This window comes from Anabrus simplex, chromosome 1 (assembly GCF_040414725.1).
Source record: "Anabrus simplex isolate iqAnaSimp1 chromosome 1, ASM4041472v1, whole genome shotgun sequence".
Lineage (NCBI taxonomy): Eukaryota > Metazoa > Arthropoda > Insecta > Orthoptera > Tettigoniidae > Anabrus > Anabrus simplex.
In genome coordinates this window covers 147014801-147033455 of record NC_090265.1, presented here as the reverse complement: position 1 = coordinate 147033455, position 18655 = coordinate 147014801, and the positions used below count along the sequence as shown (strand labels likewise).

The window sequence follows — 18655 nt, the reverse complement described above, 5'->3', positions numbered from 1 at the left end:
CTTCACAGTGCAGATTTGATAGTCTATTCGAGGTCGCCAGCACCAAGGAAAACCACCAGCCAACAGACCATTTTCCTTTGTACGAGCTCACCAGATGATAGTGGCTGCTCCATAGCCATCTTGATATAGAAGCCTGCTACCAACAGTTGTGACGTCACATGCTTAGTGCTAAGTCTTCGTTGTCGCATTTAATTCCTATACTACTGATACGATACTTCTTATCACAATATAGCAAAACAAATGCAATAATAAGCCTATAAACGCATAACACTGAAGAAGCGTTATCAAAAGAAATTACATACAAATACAGAAATATATGCACTCAACATATCACTATCACTATCAGCCATATTCAATCGTTTTTACGATGTGGCCTCTTTAAGTCCGAAGCAAGGTAGGTTTTCATGAGGTCTCTCCATCTGGGACGGTCTTGAGCGATGTTCTGCCAATTGATTCCAGTAACCTTACGGATGTCTTTATCCCATCTGTCCGGTGGTCTTCCACTAGGTCTCAGATGATCTGTCGGACTCCACTCAAGCACAAGCTTTGTCCACCTACCATCAGTTCTCCGAGAAACATGGCCTGCCCACTGCCATTTTAGGGTAAACACCCTTTCTAAAATGTCACTGACCTTTGTGACTGACCTGATGTAATCTGCTCTGCATATTAAAAATACTGGAATGAAGGCTACTCAACTGGACTGTACGATGGTAGTCACTAGGCGAATTGTTCTCTCAAAAAATAATGTTATTGTTTTATGCTTGCTCGAGCACATGGTGTTGTTGTTAATTGTTTATGAATTACTGTTAAAACGTATTTCCCAAAATACGACAGATCTTGTACACAACACTAATTAATTCTACACCACTCACCCTCGCTTGTCACCGAAATTGGCCAGGTTCTTCAACTTTCATTTTCAAAACATCCCTACGCTTTCCACTGTGTTGTGCCCAGCATCATCAGTTAATTTTGGATTTCCCCTGGGCAAGTTGAAACGAAACTTTCTGGTCTTTTCGCCACGTCCACCCGAATTATATGATTTTCAGAAAAAATGTCCAATACAGACACAGGCATATTTACTCGGTATATACCACGAATTCATTTATTTCGTTCTCCTTACCGCTAGGAAACGCAAATGTTGACATTCCCCCTTCCTTATTTGAACGGTAATTACAGTATACGTACAATCAAGCACACTACACGTTCGTCCCATATAGCAAAGAGGAGCGTATACTAACACATTATAATACTAATCATAATTAAACAATTAAAGGATAAGATTTAAAGTACGTTAGATAATTTATAGTTCAATGGATTCACGTAACCTATCAGATTAACCTAGCAATGCTTCCTAACATCAGGCTGCTCAAATTACAATTTTGTAGTATCAAACACATACTATTGCCGAAAACACATCTTTAACTGATGATTTATCGTACAGTTATCCCTTGATAACACCAACGAACACCTTTAATAATGTTGAAATAACAACAGCTTGCTAACAAACTATCATGAAAACAAGACTTACGCTTCCACATCGAAGCACTACAAGTGTGACGTCATCCGTGTTAACTGTCAAGTGTAGCAGGCCGGAATATCTATCGAGTTGGCCATGGCTGCTCCCTTTAATATGCATATATCTTAATTTAGCACAAATAAACAGTTTTGTCAGCCCATGTTACTGTATAATTATAATCTTAATAATTTATGGTGTCATATCTGTGGAATTTAGCTAGGTGGCGGATTAATTGATTAAAAATCAACTGATTCCAGCCCTGGAAAAGAGAAGTTTGTCAACCTGTGACAACTGTTCGGTACATCCCCTCGTTTAAATTTCACCCCCTCCATAGTGTTCTGTGCGCTTGGGTACACTGCTATTGGGGTCTACATGATTAAAATCACGGCTAGCGGCTCAGGTCCACTAGAGGAATTCGTTCCCACCAGAGCGCTACGAGGTTCTCACAGCCTATGGCACGGCCATGCACGGTTCCTTCCTTCACTCCCCACGACTATATTGAGCGCTTAAATAAAATTATGCCACAGTGTTATAATAAATAAATTGAAGCATATTATGATATGTTCAGTATGTATGTATGTATGTATGTATGTATGTATGATAGTGTGTGTAGTTCAGTGCAACGTTTTCCTAAGGATCTTCTGACCACCTGCCTGTTAACTTGCTCCAATCTCCCTGTGAAATAGGTGAGCCATTCCTGTGTTTTCACTGAAACGACGTTCTAAACTATTTATGTAAATTATACTGGAAGGCTATATGTACCTTAGTAACATAAATGAGTTGAATAAACAATTTATTTTGATAAGGATTATGATCTCAAAATATGGTTTCTAATGTCAAGGATGAGGTTTTTTACTGCAAACTATAACACAAAGTTATTTTCTGAGAGCCACCTATTACAGAGAGCTATATACCTTCCGGGCCTTTCTTTGGAACTTTTTATGCTCAACAATCCTTATTTCATGCATACAGTGAGTCACAATGAAACTCATACCTTTATCAAAATATTTCTTACCGGGCGAGTTGGCCGTACGCGTAGAGGCGCGGGGCTGAGAGCTTGCATCCGGGAGATAGTAGGTTCGAATCCCACTATCGGCAGCCCTGAAGATGGTTTTCCGTGGTTTCCCATTTTCACACCAGGCAAATACTGGGGCTGTACCTTAATTAAGGCCACGGCCGCTTCCTTCCAACTCCTAGGCCTTTCCTATCCCATCGTCGCCATAAGACCTATCTGTGTCGGTGCGACGTAAAGCCCCTAACAAAAAAAGAATATTTCTTTGAGCATTTACCAACAATTTTTTTTTATTTCAAGCTGGTTGTAACCAATACATAATTTTCTACGACAGTATTCAAAATTAAATATATTTCATCTACAAAGGAAATTAAATAGTTTTTCTCCAACGTACACAAAATGAGATCACAGTGAAACTCATACAACCTGTGGTAGGTCCTTGAAGCTCGGAATAAGATACAATCATCTACAAAATCAGTATTTTGATGGGTATCCCTTGGCTCGTCTAACATCTCTCAAAGGGCAGGCATGGATCGGAACAATTTTTTGCAGTATGATGGACTTATGTTCTCGCATTGTTCGCGTAAAGCAACTTTCAGGTCATCTTTGTTGGAAATCTTATGTTTCCTTATTGCCACTTCTAAGAGATACCCCAAGTTCTCTATAACAATTAAATCTGCTGACTGAGGAGGTGTTTCCAGCACCTTTGGGCAGTTATACAGGAGACACATTCATACTGTGTGAGTTTTTGAGTACTAGCAGGCAAATTGCTTTTTAAATTTGTTCAAATACACATTTTATTCATTCTCCCGTCAATGAAATTCAACTTCTCTACCCCACTAGCTACCATACACCCCATACATTAACACCTCCTTCACCAACTTTAAGGACTTCGCCACATATTGGTAGGTTTTTAGCTCTTCGTTCTGTTTTCTCCAGTCAGCCACTTTCCCATCTGATCCATAGAGATTGAATTTGCTTTCATCTGCAAATATTACCGTTTTCCAGAAGTCAAAATATTTTCCTATGTGCTCTCGAACAAACTGTAACTTCTGCTTCCTGTTTAGTTTGTTGACCAATTGTATTTTCCTACTTACTCTTCAATGCCTATTACTTTTCCTGATAATGCGTCTAATTGTTTCTGGATGGGCTTCCTTCTCTGTATATTCCTTGACCGTCACAGCATGTTTTGAAGCACTAATCACTGGATTACTCTTAACCTCTCGTAGTATCCAACGTTCATCTGCGATTCTTTTCTGACTTACTTTGTCCTTATTTTATACCTGTCTATAACACATTGCACACTTGAATTACTTTTGTTCGCAATGTTTTCAATTTCTCTTAATGATTTTCGAATTTTTTAATGAAAAGTCTTCAACTCCCTCCCTTCTTTCGAAGACTGGTCTCTCTGACGGCTCATTACTACACAATAGCTTATCCTTACTTTGCAACGCTTGATGATAAGCTGAATTTGTCTCCTGCGTTTCGTATTGCACTTGACAGTCAAACGTACGGTGTCTATACCTGTCCATCGAGGTCTGTATGAGTTTCCTTGTGACATCGAGCAGCAGCATAATACCAAAGAATTATACTTGTGTTAATTTATGGACAAGATAACTAACAAGTAGTGGCATAATAATACAGCACATATACGTTACATTACATATAAAAATATGACAAATATAATCAACCAACGTTTTGTTCATAACGAAAAAAATTAATTACGATCGTGTATGGGATTCGTTGTGACTCACTGTACTTGGGGATCTATTGTTAATGGCTTAGGTAGCGTAACCCGAGAGGGTGCTCGAATATATGATACTCTATTGCCTTTACTCACTAAAATCGCCACTTCCTGGCTCCCTTTTATTGTAGATCAATGTTTCTTACACCCAAATCTTCCTCAATAAATGTTCCATACAACAAAGAAAACCGTATCCAAATACGTTCGTTGGTTCTCGAGATTAGCAGGCAAACGCAGACAGACACTTACTGGAGACTTCATTTTATAATAATGTGCAGGTGGGCTAAATTAATAGCAAGTTTTTGTGTTCTCAAAAGCACTGCGTCAGTTTCATCACTCATATATACTTGCTGTATTTATACAACTAGTCATCTGTACAATTAACATGAACCTGACAGGGTAAAGTAATTCGTAAAATTCTTTAATTATTGGTGGTGTTGCAGGCAAATGAAGTAATTATTTTGCAGGTCTCGTCTCTGTTGTCGGACAAAACAAACCCTGCACTGCTTTATGCAGTACATACAGTACATACGAATGAATTATTAGTTTCCGAGTTTATCATTCGTCAAAAATGTTGATATGTTGAAACGCACTTGATTAGCATTAATAATATTGTATATTCAACCTTCGATAATAATACGAGTGCGTTCAAAATTTGACATATTCAGTGGTAATGAGAGTGCTTAATGACTATAAATGAGGTCAAATCAAAGTATACTGTATTTACAGTAGCTTACAACCTGCATAAGTCACATAATTTGTTAAAACTAAAAATATACGTGCATAATGCCTCATTATAAAAATATGAGCTCGCAAATAAATTATAACAGTATGAGTATTTCAATAATAAAAGAAATATACTAGAATAATTGCCTTGTGAATGGTGTATATATTACATTGAAACTTTCTATATACACACATCAGGATAGAAATTCCTACAATATTAGTTACTACTACAATTCTGCTGAGTAATTTATATTGTTTAAAAAGGTTATCATGTGTGGATATACAAAACTTCAATTTATCAAACTGTTTAACATTTCCTTCAAATAAATATTATAAATTATTTTTATTGAAATCAATATTATTAACCTTGAGCCTCCATGGATCAGGTGGTAGCGCCCTGATCTCTCACCTCTGGGATCCTTGGTTCAAATCCCGGTCTCTCCATATGATATTTATGCTGGACAAAGCGTAGGCGGGACAGGTTTTCCTCCGGGTACTCCGGTTTACCCTTCCATATTTCAATCCAGCAACACTCTCCAATATAATTTCATTTCATCTGTCAGTCATTAATCATTGCCCCAGAGGAGTGCGACAGGCTTCTGCAGCCGGCACAATTTCTATCCTCGTCGCTAGATGGGGGCATCATTCATTCCATTCCTGATCCGGTCGAATGACTGGAAACAGGCTGTGGATTTTCATTTTCATTATTCACCTTATGGCAGCCTTTAATGACACAAAAAATGTAAATCTATATAAATAAAATCGTAACTACCATGTGTCTGTACATTGACTATTTTGGCGAAATTTTCATTCGGTTATCCGTTTAAGGTGTAATAATGACCATCTGCATGTTTTTAGCCTTGGTGTCTGTCTGTCTGTCAGTTTGTTGGTCTGTTTTTCTGAGTTCTTATAACTTGAAAACTACTGGATATATTTCTTCATGTTTAGAATCCACCTGTCCGTGGGTAGGTTTTAGGGCCAATATTGTTTCTAAATCCCCGAACTAACTGGGGTTTATACGAAACCGAAACCGTGATTTTTCACTCCCACAAAATACACACAACCAAACTTAATGGAAATCATTGTCTAAACCTTTTGTCTCGTGTTCATCATTTCGCTACGATGGTTAATAAGGGAGATATCATTAACGGACCGTTTTTTCGGTACAAGTCCCACCGGATGTAACTCAAGAGCGGGTGCGTGTAAAGCGTATTTCTTATAACTTGAAAACTACTAGTGATATTTCAACCAAACTTCATATTTAGCATCCAACTGTCCAAAGGTAGGTTTTTAGGTCCATACCATGTCAAATTCCCGGAATGAACTGGGGGTTTATAGAGAACCGAAACAGTGAATTTACTCTTACACAATATATACAAGACCAACCTGACTGGAAATCGACAAACCTCGACGGCAATCCATTTCTAAAACTTTTTTCTCATGTGCATTTATTCGATATGAGGATTAATAAGGGAGATATCATTAACGGACGGTTTTGCAGGCTATGTCCAGCGGATATAGCCCAAAAAGTGTTGTACGTGGAGCAGATTCCTTATATATATAAATAAAATAGTAACGACCGTGTGTCTGTACAATGACAATTTTGGCGAAATTTTCATTCCGTTATCCGTTTCAGGTGTAATAATGACCATCTGCATAGTTTTTAGCTTTGGTGTCTTTTGTCTATTTGTTTGTCTGATTTCTTATAACTTGAAAACTACTGATATTTTTCTACCAAACTTCATATTTAGAATCCACCTGTCCTTAGGTAGGTTTTATGGCCAATCTTGTTTTAAATCCCTCAACTGAATGGGGGTTTATAAGAAACCTAAACCGTGATGCTTCACTCCCACAAAATATACACAACCAAACTTAATGCAAATCAATTTCTAAACCTTTTTTCTCATGTTCATAATTTCGCTACGATGATTAAGAAGGGGGATATCATTAACGGACCGTTTTTCGGTACAAGTCCCACCGTACGTAACTCAAGAGCGGGCGCGTTTAAAGCGTATTTCTTATAACTTGAAAACTACTGGAGATATTTCAACCAAACTTCATATTTAGCATCCAACTGTCCAAAAGTAGGTGTTTAGGCCCATACCATGTCAAATTCCCGGAATGGACTGGGGGTTTATAGAGAACGAAACGGTGATTTTACTCTCACGCAATATATACAAGACCAACCCGATTGGAAATCGACCAACCTTGATGGAAATCCATTTCTAAAACTTTTTTCTGATGTGCATTTTTCCGATATGTTTAAGAAGGGAGATATTTAGAACGGTCTGTTTTGCAGGCTATATCCAGCGGACAGAGCCCAAAAGGTGTCGTACGTGGAGCAGCTTCCTTATCTATATAAATAAAATCGTAACGACCGTGTGTCTCTACATTGACTATTTTGGCGACATTTTCGTACTGTTATCCGTTTCAGATGTAAAATCGACCATCTGCATATTTGTTAGCTTCAGTGTCCAGAAAGTCGTCGTTTCAACCCCCATAACCCACCCACCCCCACCCCCAAAGTAAAGCTGCGGCACAATCTGCCAGACGAGCTAGAATATTGAAATCTGGTAAACGTATTTGCCTTAGCATGTCACCGACGGAAAGCTTCCAAGATCTTTAAATATTTCACATTTTACCCCCGAAATATATCGAAATATTGAGGCAATTTTAATGTCGGTACAGACCTTCATTTCTAGGTATTTCGTGGTTAAACGATAAGTCGTATCACAAAACGGATGGCACAATCTCTATTCAATTTTCATACGTTAGATTTGTCTCTATTTCTCATTTGTTCGTACATTTTGCAATTTGTGCACGTGTAATTCATAGTTTCAACATTTCTAACTCAATCTTACCCATAAATAGTTGCGATAGGAGAAAATATAATAATACCAGCCATTTATTAGACCGCTAAAAGGCGTCTTCTAGTACAATCTGTTTGTCGGTATGACGTATCGTTTAGCAGCAGTTATTCTGTAAATGAAGCTTTGCAATATTGTAAACATGCATATACTTCGTATGTCGATGTATATATTTATTGATGCCGATTTGTAGCGATGTAGAAAGGGTGTGTCTGCCATTATAATTTTTTTTTTACAAATCGATAGTGACTCTCAGCTGGGGGATGTCTGCTATTGAAATCATTACCCTCCACATCGACTTTGACTGGCGGTAGGAATGGGATCCTTCTCCAACTCCTGTGTAACTGGCATTAGTAAGGAGGGACTACCATTGTAATGAACAACTCCCTTCTCGATTTGACTGGCAGAAGTCAAGAGTGCAAGCATTTTGTTAAAAACTCCCCTCGCCGATTGTATTTGGGAGTAGGCTAGTGTGCCTGCCAATATAAACAAATTTACCACCGGGCGAGTTGGCCGTGCGCGTAGAGGCGCGCGGCTGTGAGCTTGCAACCGGGAGATAGTAGGTTCGAATCCCACTATCGGCAGCCCTGAAAATGGTTTTCCGTGGTTTCCCATTTTCACACCAGGCAAATGCTGGAGCTGTACCTTAATTAAGGCCACGGCCGCTTCCTTCCAACTCCTAGGCCTTTCCTATCCCATCGTCGCCATAAGACCTATATGTGTCGGTGCGACGTAAAGCCCCTAGCAAAAAAAAAAATTACCCATCTAAAATGTGACTGGCATTAGACATAGTGGCTTGCTATTATAATGGAAACTCACCAGCTCGCTCTGACTAACATTAAGAAAAGGGCCTGTTATTATAATGGTAACAGCAGAACTCAATTTTGATTGGCAGTAGGGAAGGTGACTACCATTATCATAAAATCTCCTCAATTGTAACCTGTCTGGTAGTAGGAAAGGGGGCCTGCCATTGTAACAAAAACTCCCCAAACGGATTGTGACCATGCAGTATGTAATGGGGCCTGCCATTACAATGGAAACTTCTCTACTCGGTTGTGAATTGCAGTAGGCAAGTCAGCCTGCCGTTATCATCACAATTCCGCAACTCGCAGTTTACATTGGAAACAACGTATGGGAACCTCCCCCTGCTCTTTTTGGATAACGCTAAGAGATATGCAATTTAAAAATCTTATTCACTGCGTGTACAGTAATTTACTTTGATATCCGTAGAATACCGTAGCGAAGCACAGATACATTTGCTAGTAAATAAATAAATAAATACATGGCTATCCTCCCTTGTCATGAACAATATCAGCAGTACTGTCATCTAGCGAAGACAGCTCCTTTTGAATTGGTGACGAGGAAAACTATTTTCATATGTGCAATATGAATCTTCTTGTCTTCGAAGTCTAAGTATACGGTCTAGTGTGGCTTCCACCTTAACAACTGGAGGTAGAGTGTGTTTAAATATATACTCCATCACCCTTATACGAAGAAACAATCACAGCTCTTGTGGATTCATAAAATAACGGCCTTCTCACCTCCTATAGACATTCTGCAGAAATAGGGAAGAATTAGGACATTGCGAAACAAATCACGGCATATACAAGAGAAAGAATGAAAAATGCTGTGAGAAGTGTTCATTTTATAGAAAGTAAAAGCAATCACTGAATGGAAATAGGACTGCTTTCCATGTTTCGAGCTAAGTAAGAGAGTGATGCGCATTGCACAGGCAAATAAATCATAACAGCCGTCACGGGCAGTGCTGACACATGCGGGTCGTCATTAGCATCCATTCGTCAAACACGACAGTCAGTGTCGTCCAACAATGAATTACATCCTGTCTCTTCCACGTCCTTGTACAGGCTACACTCCCAAAACTCTCCAACCAGGTATACCAATTTTAACTAGGTTTACTAGTTTGGTCCCATAGCCAGCAATATATACTAGTTCTGTCCTGGGCCAAGAAGTAAATAATACTATAGTTCGATCACGGATCAACAAAATAGTAATACTCGTTCGGTCCACGATCGATAATAGAACAGTACTGGTTGGAAATCAACATTTTCCTCCCCACTGTATGCAGGCGCAGAACTGTCATTAGGCGGGGGCGGGTAAATTCGTGACTGCCCCTTCCTTGAGGCATGGTTAGAAATGTTTATCATGTACAGTACAAACTTCTTAAACTTCTGAATAGTCTGTGATACTAGGAGCTGTTCAATCCAACCCTTTCCATAGACTCTGCAAAATGGTTACATTACAGGAAGAAAAATCAATTTGTACAATCAGTCTTTTTTTTTTTTTTGAAAAACTTTGTAGGACAATGTTTTATATATAGTATACTGTTTCTAGATACTTTTCTGCCATTTTCTCTCTGATAAGGTGTTCTTCCTTGAATTGAGCTGGTCTTTTTGTTGAACTACTCATTTGTATTTAAGTGCAAATTTGAATTCATTTCAGAATTCTATTAACTGATGAATGTTAGAATGAGTGTTGTAGAATAAACCATTTAACTTTGCACGAAATGATTCACAACTCTTTGTTGTTCTTCCTCTCGTAGCGGCGATTTTGACCCATAATTCAGATAGAAAGTAGTATCAGGTTTGATGTACTCATATACAATAAGAAAATCATTCTCTGTAGAAGCATCTTAGGAGCACTCTTAAAGTTTCAACAACGAAATTTTATTCGCACTGCATAAAGATTTTAAGTACATACTGTATAAAAATCTGCTTAGTTTTATTTATTTTTTGCTAATGGTTTAACGTCACATTAACACATCGAAGGTTTTCGGCGACGGAAGGATGGGAAAGGCTAGAAATGGGAAGATATCGGCCGTGGTCTTAATTAAGGTACAGTCCAGCATTTGACTTGTGTGAAAATGGGAAAGCACGGAAAACAATCTTCAGGGCTGCCGCGACGATGGGATTTGAATCCACAATGTGTTTACTTTATCGTTTAATAGTTTTCATTTATATTATTTTCAATCACCATCTCTTCCAAAGCACTGAACTTCCGCTAAATTGTTGGTAAATTTTGCTAGGAATTGTTTTCTAGCAACATCCATATTTCTCCTACTTAGTTGGGCATCATATTTGATTAAATGAGCCTCTGTGGCTCAGGCGGCAGCGCACCGGCCTCTCACCGCTGGGTTCCGTGGTTCAAATTCCGGTTACTCCATGTGACATTTATGCTGGACAAAGCGGTGGTAGGACAGGTTTTGCTCCGGTTACTCCGGTTTTCCCTGCCATCTTTCATTCCAGCAACACTCTGCAATATCATTTCATTTCATCTGTCATCCATTAATCATTGCCCTAGAGGAGTGCGACAGGCTTCGGCAGCCGCCATAATTTCTATCCTCGCCGCTGGATGGGCGCTTTATTCATTCCATTCTTGACCCGGTCGAATGACTATAAACAGGCTGTTAATTTTCATTTTTTTTTTTTTTCATTTTCACTAAACACTTGCCTATTCAAGATCTCTGGATCGATTGTATCATAATTAAGCAATTTATGACGTTCAACATTGCATATTTCCCGTTAATTTTAATAGAAGCCTTTCAGGAAACTGCCCTCCCTTAAAAATAATCGGAAGGGGAAAGAAAGAGGTTCGACTCGTTGAATAATGAACAAAAAGAGAGAGAACGGCCTTGCTAGGCGTGGAAATTAAAGATCCTCTCGTTAACCTCATACCGCCTGGGTCAGAGAAGAACAATAGTTGACCAAGGCAAGTAGGATAGGAAAGGAAATCCATTGCATGTCCGTTTTTCCTTCACCTACGGCGAGCGATATGTTAAATCATACAATTTATCTTAGTGCGCTTATGGGCACAGTAGCTCTTAGAACGTGAAGGTACTCTGTAAGACAACAGCTCATGTGTCACACGTAGCGTGGTAAAAATGAAATGGCTTATGGCTTTCAGTGCCGGGAGTGTCCGAGGACAAGTTCGGCTCGCCAGGTGCAGGTCTTTTGATTTGACGCTCGTAAGAGACCCGCGCGCCGTGATGAGGATGAAATGATGATGAAGACGATACACACACCCAGCCCCCGTGCCAGCGAAATTAACCAAGGGTGGTTAAAATTCCTGACCCTGTAGCGAATCGAACCCGGGATCCCTGTGACCAAACGCCAGCACGCTAACCATTTAGTCATGGAGCCGGACAGGTAAGGGTGGTAGAATACATCCACGGTATCTCCTACCTGCCATGACTAGTTGAAATGCTTGACTGCTGTCTAAGTAGCCGTGAATTCAGTTCCTTATCTTGAATATATTTTTCTTACGGTCGATTGAGGAACTGTCTTACAAAAATGGTTATTAGACGGTTATGAGACCTGTATATTCTGCCATTTAACACCCGATCCTGCCCACGGTAAAGCTTCTGTCAGTTCATTAAGATTCTTTCTTTCTTTTCTCTTTTCCTTTTTTTTTCTTTTTTTTTGCGTCGCATCGACACAGATAGGTCTTATGGCGACGATGGGACATGGAAGGCCTAGGAGTGGGAAGGAGTGGCCATGGCCTTAATTAAGGTACAGCCCCAGCATTTGCCAGGTGTGAAAATGGGAAACCACGGAAAACCATGTCTCCGGGATATTCTGCTTTAATTTCCTTTAAAGTAACTTTATCCGTCGTCCAAGAAGAGATATATTGGGTCTCGCTTCATCCAGAATTTGATATTGGTTCATATCCTCTTCAGATTACTTATTTCTTTACTGGGAAAATGTCCACGTCCACAGCCACAGTGGAATCACTCTGTGATGAACTGCAAGATGTCCATCTCTTTACTGCAATTCTCCTATAGTTTTTAGTTGTTTATTTATTTATTTATTTATTTATTTATTTATTTATTTATTTATTTATTTATTTATTTATTTATTTATTGAATTTATCCGTTCACTCCAGGGTTGGATTTTCCCTCGGACTCAGCGAGGGATCTTATCTCTACCGCCTCAAAGGCAGTGCCCTGGAGCGTGAGACTTTGGGTCGGGGGATCCAATTGGGAAGGAGGACCAGTACCTAGCCCAGGTGGCCTCAACTACTATGGTGAGCAAGGATCTTGTGGGGGAATGAAAGGATCGGAATGGATAGAAAAGGAAGAGTGAAGGAAGCGGTCGTGGCCTTAAGTTAGGTACCATCCCGGCATTTGCCTGGACGAGAAGTGGGAAATCACGGAAAACCACTTCGATGATGCCTGAGGTGGGAATCGAACCCAACGCCCCTTCTACTCAGTTGACCTCGCGAGACTGACTGGACTCCGTTCCAGCCCTCGTCCCACTTTTCTAATTTCGTGGCAGAGCCGGGAATCGAACCCGGGCCTCCAGAGGGTGGCAGCCAATCGCACTAACCACTACACAACAGAGGCGGGCATATTATTATTATTATTATTATTATTATTATTATTATTATTATTATTATTATTATTATTATTATTATTATTATTATTATTATTATTATTATTATTATCATCGATCAGGTAGCCACTTCAGCACTTTGAAAATAACTGAGCGCAAATAAGACACTAGGGAATTTTACTGCTAGTGATGACATAAAGAGATGCTTCAGGAACAATACAATACAACTGTTGGAGAGTCGGTGTATTGGCATCGAATCGAATGCTGTTTCTTCCTTCCCCCACCCCAGATTTGGATCATTACAAATAGGGGATAGAGTATTAGTCTATTGTAACCAAAACTGTGTTGATACATGTATTTCATAATAATTCTTATTACTATTGGCTGCGTCTGTTACTACGATATAGTAAATAATAATAATAATAATAATAATAATAATAATAATAATAATAATAATAATAATAATAATAATAATAATAATAATAATAATGCGTTGGGTATTCAGCCCGGAGGCTGGTTTGATCCTCTGCAGCTCCGCCAACAGCTGTCATAAATAGCCTAGGCGTCACTGAAGAGGCATACTAGGGAAATTAGGAGTGAGGTAGTTTCCGATTGCTTTCTTCACCGAGCCAGCCGTTGCTATTACATATCAGTCTGCTAAGCCCACTGAACTGCCCGCACCAACCACCGACCCTATGAGCGATATTTTCACATCATTCATAACAGGGACTTGGCTGCATAAGCAATGGCATTACTAGCATCACTCATACCTTAGTCACTTTCATACTGTCAAAGCCAAGGATGAGACTGAGACAGGTCAATGAAAGTAACAAATTTGATGTAGCCCATACCAGAAGACACAGTGCACTGTAAACACTACATCTCGCCAGCAAAGGCATAAATAATAATAATAATAATAATAATAATAATAATAATAATAATAATAATAATAATAATAATAATAATAATAATAATAATAATAATAATAATAATAGTAATAATTGAAAGTCAAAATAAAATGGCTAGAAGAAACTAAGGCGGACCTCCAAGAAATAAATATCACAGACGACATCATGGAAAATCGTGGAGCTTTTAGAACAAAAGTAGCCAATCATAAATTTAGGAAGAAACCAAAAAAGACAACTGGTAGGAAGTGGTCGACAGAACGCAAGATGCAACACAGTGCATTCATGAAGAGATTTTGGGGGGATAAGAAGGCACAAACCATCAGACCAACTAACAAGTTCAAACGCGCTCTATGAATGGGCATAACGAAGAAAGAAGAAGAATAGTAATAATTGCTTTACGTCCCGCTAAGTTTACGGTTTTCGGAGACATCAAGGTGCCGGAATTTAATCCCGCAAGAATTCTTTAACATGCCAGTAAATCTACCGTCACGAGGCTGACGTATTTCAGCACCTTCAATTACCACCGGACTGAGCCAGGATCAAACCTGCCAAGTTGGGGCCAAAAGGCCAGTGCCTCAAAAGTCTGAGTCACTCAGCCTGCTTACTACATTATAGTTAGATCTCGGTATTGTAATTATACCCATTTTTTACTTTGTCAGAACGTTTAAGTCCTAGTTGTTCAACAATTTAGAGTCAGTATACACAATAAAGAAATGACCATTTTGCACGTCTTGATTATAACGAGTGTGGTATTTTCATTATAGTTTAAGTTCGTAGTATTTATAGATGTAGAATATACTACTGAATTGTATGAGTATAATATTCTTGTGCCCTTTGTATTAAGCAGTTCTATATATTTCAACGAGAATATTTTCTGTCTGTAGAATAGTAAATGGTTGTTGATCTAGTCTCTAGTATCTTTTTTGTAACTATCATCGTATCTATGTATTTTCTCTTAGAACATAAATTAGATTTCCCAATTCCTCTTTTGTCCATCCTCCGGAGTTGTCCCAAGCCAACAACTGAATCCGTAAATAATTGTAATTTACAAATCTTCCTAAACTTAAAGTGATTTAACTATCTGTGATACGTGCAAATTCAAGCCCGAAGTACTTGCTTGCTTCAGTTCCAAAGTCGCGTGTATATTGCCGTAGAATGTCGAATTTGCATCCGGGAGGTAGTGGGTTCAAACCCCATTGTCGGCAGCCCTGAAGATGGTTTTCCGTGGTTTACCATTTTCACACCAGGCAAATGCTGGGGCTGTGGCTTAATTAAGGCCACGGTCGCTTCCTTCCCACTGCTAGGCCTTTCCTATCCCATCGTTGTCATAAGACCTATCTGTGTCGGTGCGACGTAAAGCCAATTATAAAAAAGAAGAATGTCAAATATAATAGCAACATTTATAGATCGGCATGCAACGTATCACAGGCAGTTGATAAGCATTCTTCCTATACCGTACTTCTCACGTCCTTATTTGTTTAATCATTTAGTCACCCACATCCCTCAAGTGTAGCTGTAGACATTCTGAAAAGTATTATCTTAACTTTCAATCTCCAGCATACAATCTTTGAAAAATGCTCTGTCCATTGATTCTCAATCCAGATTTCCAAAAATGTGGTCCTGTGAAGATATTTTCAGGCAAATTCACTGAATATTGAAGTATATTTTTAAAACAAATATGCTTATAAGCCAGCTTTCATCCACGGCATATCCGGCCACTAATACTGTGTATCAACACATCATACAGCTAAAACTGTACAAACCTTGTGTCTAATACCAATAATGGCACCACTCTGTTTAGTATTAATGATATACATATTTTCTCTTCTCCTTTCTCACTAATTTATACATTAGATTATTTCGCTAATGGCTCTCGATATCTCGCAAGAAATGCTGTCTTACACTGTTTATTTAAATTAAACACTTTCAAAGCATTTATAAGCTTCATTAGTCATCATCATCATCATCTGTTTACCGTCCAGGTTCGGTTTTTCCCTCGGACTTAGCGAGGGATCCCACTTCTATCGCCTCAAGGGCAGTGTCCTGGAGCTTCAGACTCTTGGTCGGGGATACAACTGGGGAGTATGATCAGTACCTCGCTCAGGCGGCCTCACCTGCTATGCTGAACAGGGGCCTTGTGGTGGGATGGGAAGATTGGAAGGGATAGGCAAGGAAGAGGGAAGGAAGCTGCCGTGGCCTTAAGTTAGGTACCATCCCGGCATTCGCCTGGAGGAGAAGTGGGAAACCACGGAAAACCACTTCCAGGATGGCTGAGGTGGGAATCGAACCCACCTCTACTCAGTTGACCTCCCGAGGCTGAGTGGACCCCGTTCCAGCCCTCGTACCACTTTTCAAATTTCGTGGCAGAGCCGGGAATCGAACCCGGGCCTCCGGGGGTGGCAGCTAATCACACTAACCACTACACCACAGAGGCGGACAGCTTCATTAGTTTGTTATATTATTCTATTATCTCACCTCCCAAGCCTTGATATATTGCTATTGTTTCATCTATGCTATCCTTCGCTAAAAGTAAAATAATGCCTAATTCATCACTTGCAGTTTCCTATATACTCGACTTAACTCTCTTTTTTCTTTTAGTGGCGTCTAATGCGAGTATTTTAATTAATATGCCGTAAACAATAGAAGCTGCAACATGTTCACTGACCTTATTCTACGTTCCTTATTCCCGTGTAACAGCATAACTACCGAGCAAGCGACCGCGCAGTTCGGGTCACATAGCTGTGAAGATGGTTTTCGTGGTTTCCCATTTTCAAACCAGAAAAATGCTGTGGTTGTACCTTAATTAAGGTCACGGTCACTTCCTTCCCACTCCTATCCCTTTTCTATCCCATCGTCGCCATAAGACCTATCTGTGCCAGTGCGACGTTAACAAAACTGAAAAAGAATCATAACTTTTAACCACGTGGTTGATAATTTTAAGAACTGAATAATATTTCCAAATTTAATAGCATATCTATCTCCTTCACCAGGGCCCTAACCACTCCCTACCTTCAGAGTTATTCTGTGTGTTAGCCTAAAGCACGATACTCTCATTGCAGGCACAAAGGCTTCCTAAAGGACTGTCCAAACGGTCTCCTCACAGAGCAGGTAAGTTTTCTGCATGTTTATATATCTTAGAAGTAGATAATTTGTTTAGATTCTTTACAATTAACTTGGTATTCCTCTTCTTATATGTATTAGTTCATCTTTCAGTAATTTGGGCCAAAATTTAAAATGCATGAGTATCGGATATTTGCCAATATGTAGTTACTCTCCTTTCAATTACAAGTAAAACAAATCTGTTAATACCATTTCAAACAATCGGGAATTGATTATCGTCGTAACACTTCCACATCCCACAGGCGCCTGTATTTCCGAAGTCGCTATCTTCAAAACCCAATTGTTGTTAAGGTGAGATTATCTTCACCGGATAATTTGATTCGAAGAAAATTTGTTTTGGCATACAGGGTGGTCAGAAACAACGTGAACCGTGTATATCAGCGTCAGAGTGTTGATCACACTGATATGAAATTTGAAAAAATTACGTCGATATCTCGCACTGTTGTCATTTTAGCAGCTGATGAAGTTAGCCAATCAGATCGCTTCGCGGGCGATTTCAAACGGGCTTTGCTAGGCGGTGTTGCTAAATCTGCATGTGGCTTACGACCGGCTAGAAATCACCAATAGAAGAAATAAACTTCTCCAGAGGAGGGACTTGAACAAGGACCTCTCTGCTAATAGGCTCGGCCCATAGCAAGCACCCTACGGTGGCATTGTTTGAAACCCACGGTATGTTAGTGTTCGATGCTCATTTCTCGGCATGACTCTCAAGCCCAACCAAGCCATGAGCAGATCTAGCAACACCACCTCGTGAAGCCCTTTTGAATTCGCCCGCGAAGTGATCTGATTGGCTAACTTCAGCAGCTGATAAAATGAAAACGGCGGGAGATATCGCAATATTTTTTCAAATTACTTATCAGTATGACCAACGCTCTAACGCTCATATGCTCGCTTTACGTTGTTTCCAACCACCCTGTATATTATTCGAATATTCAACCCAACAAGTACTACGCATTCTATCGTGGTGTCAGAAGAAAAGTTCCAAACCTGATAACTACTTAACCAGTGCTATTATTCTTGTCAATGGTAAGTAATGTTGTCAATCAAGGTATCGCTTTGAGGCAGTGATCGTTAAGATTCCAAGACTCTACACAGTGGTTAGTCGGTTCAAGTCCTGTTGGTGGAAAAACTTTTAACCATCGGAATGCTTGCTGACAGGGTAGGAACGGTTATGGTATAACATGTCTTATCACTATATTGCGTGACAAAACCCTGGATTCAGTTCGAAACCTCTCTACATTGTTCATACGGAGTGAGGGCATGTGACACTACTGATGGTGAATCGTGCGTCGGATGGGGCATCAAGCCTTGAGAAGACCCTTTGGTGTCATTCGACAGGAGAAGGCTACGTGCCGACACCAGGTTTCACCCTCTACCTACCTTATTATCATGATCACCTCACACCCAGAAGCTC

The 18655-nt window shown here is 39.6% G+C and overlaps 1 protein-coding gene across 1 annotated transcript in view; it reads left to right on the top strand.

The window, feature by feature from the left end:
* Positions 1 to 18655, top strand: part of LOC136858255 (frequenin-1) — a 435568-nt gene that overhangs the window by 276271 nt on the left and 140642 nt on the right. Inside the window, exon 3 of the mRNA XM_068225291.1 lies at positions 17181 to 17229. Coding sequence (XP_068081392.1) covers positions 17181 to 17229 — 49 coding nt within the window. The remainder of the gene's footprint in view (positions 1 to 17180; positions 17230 to 18655) is intronic.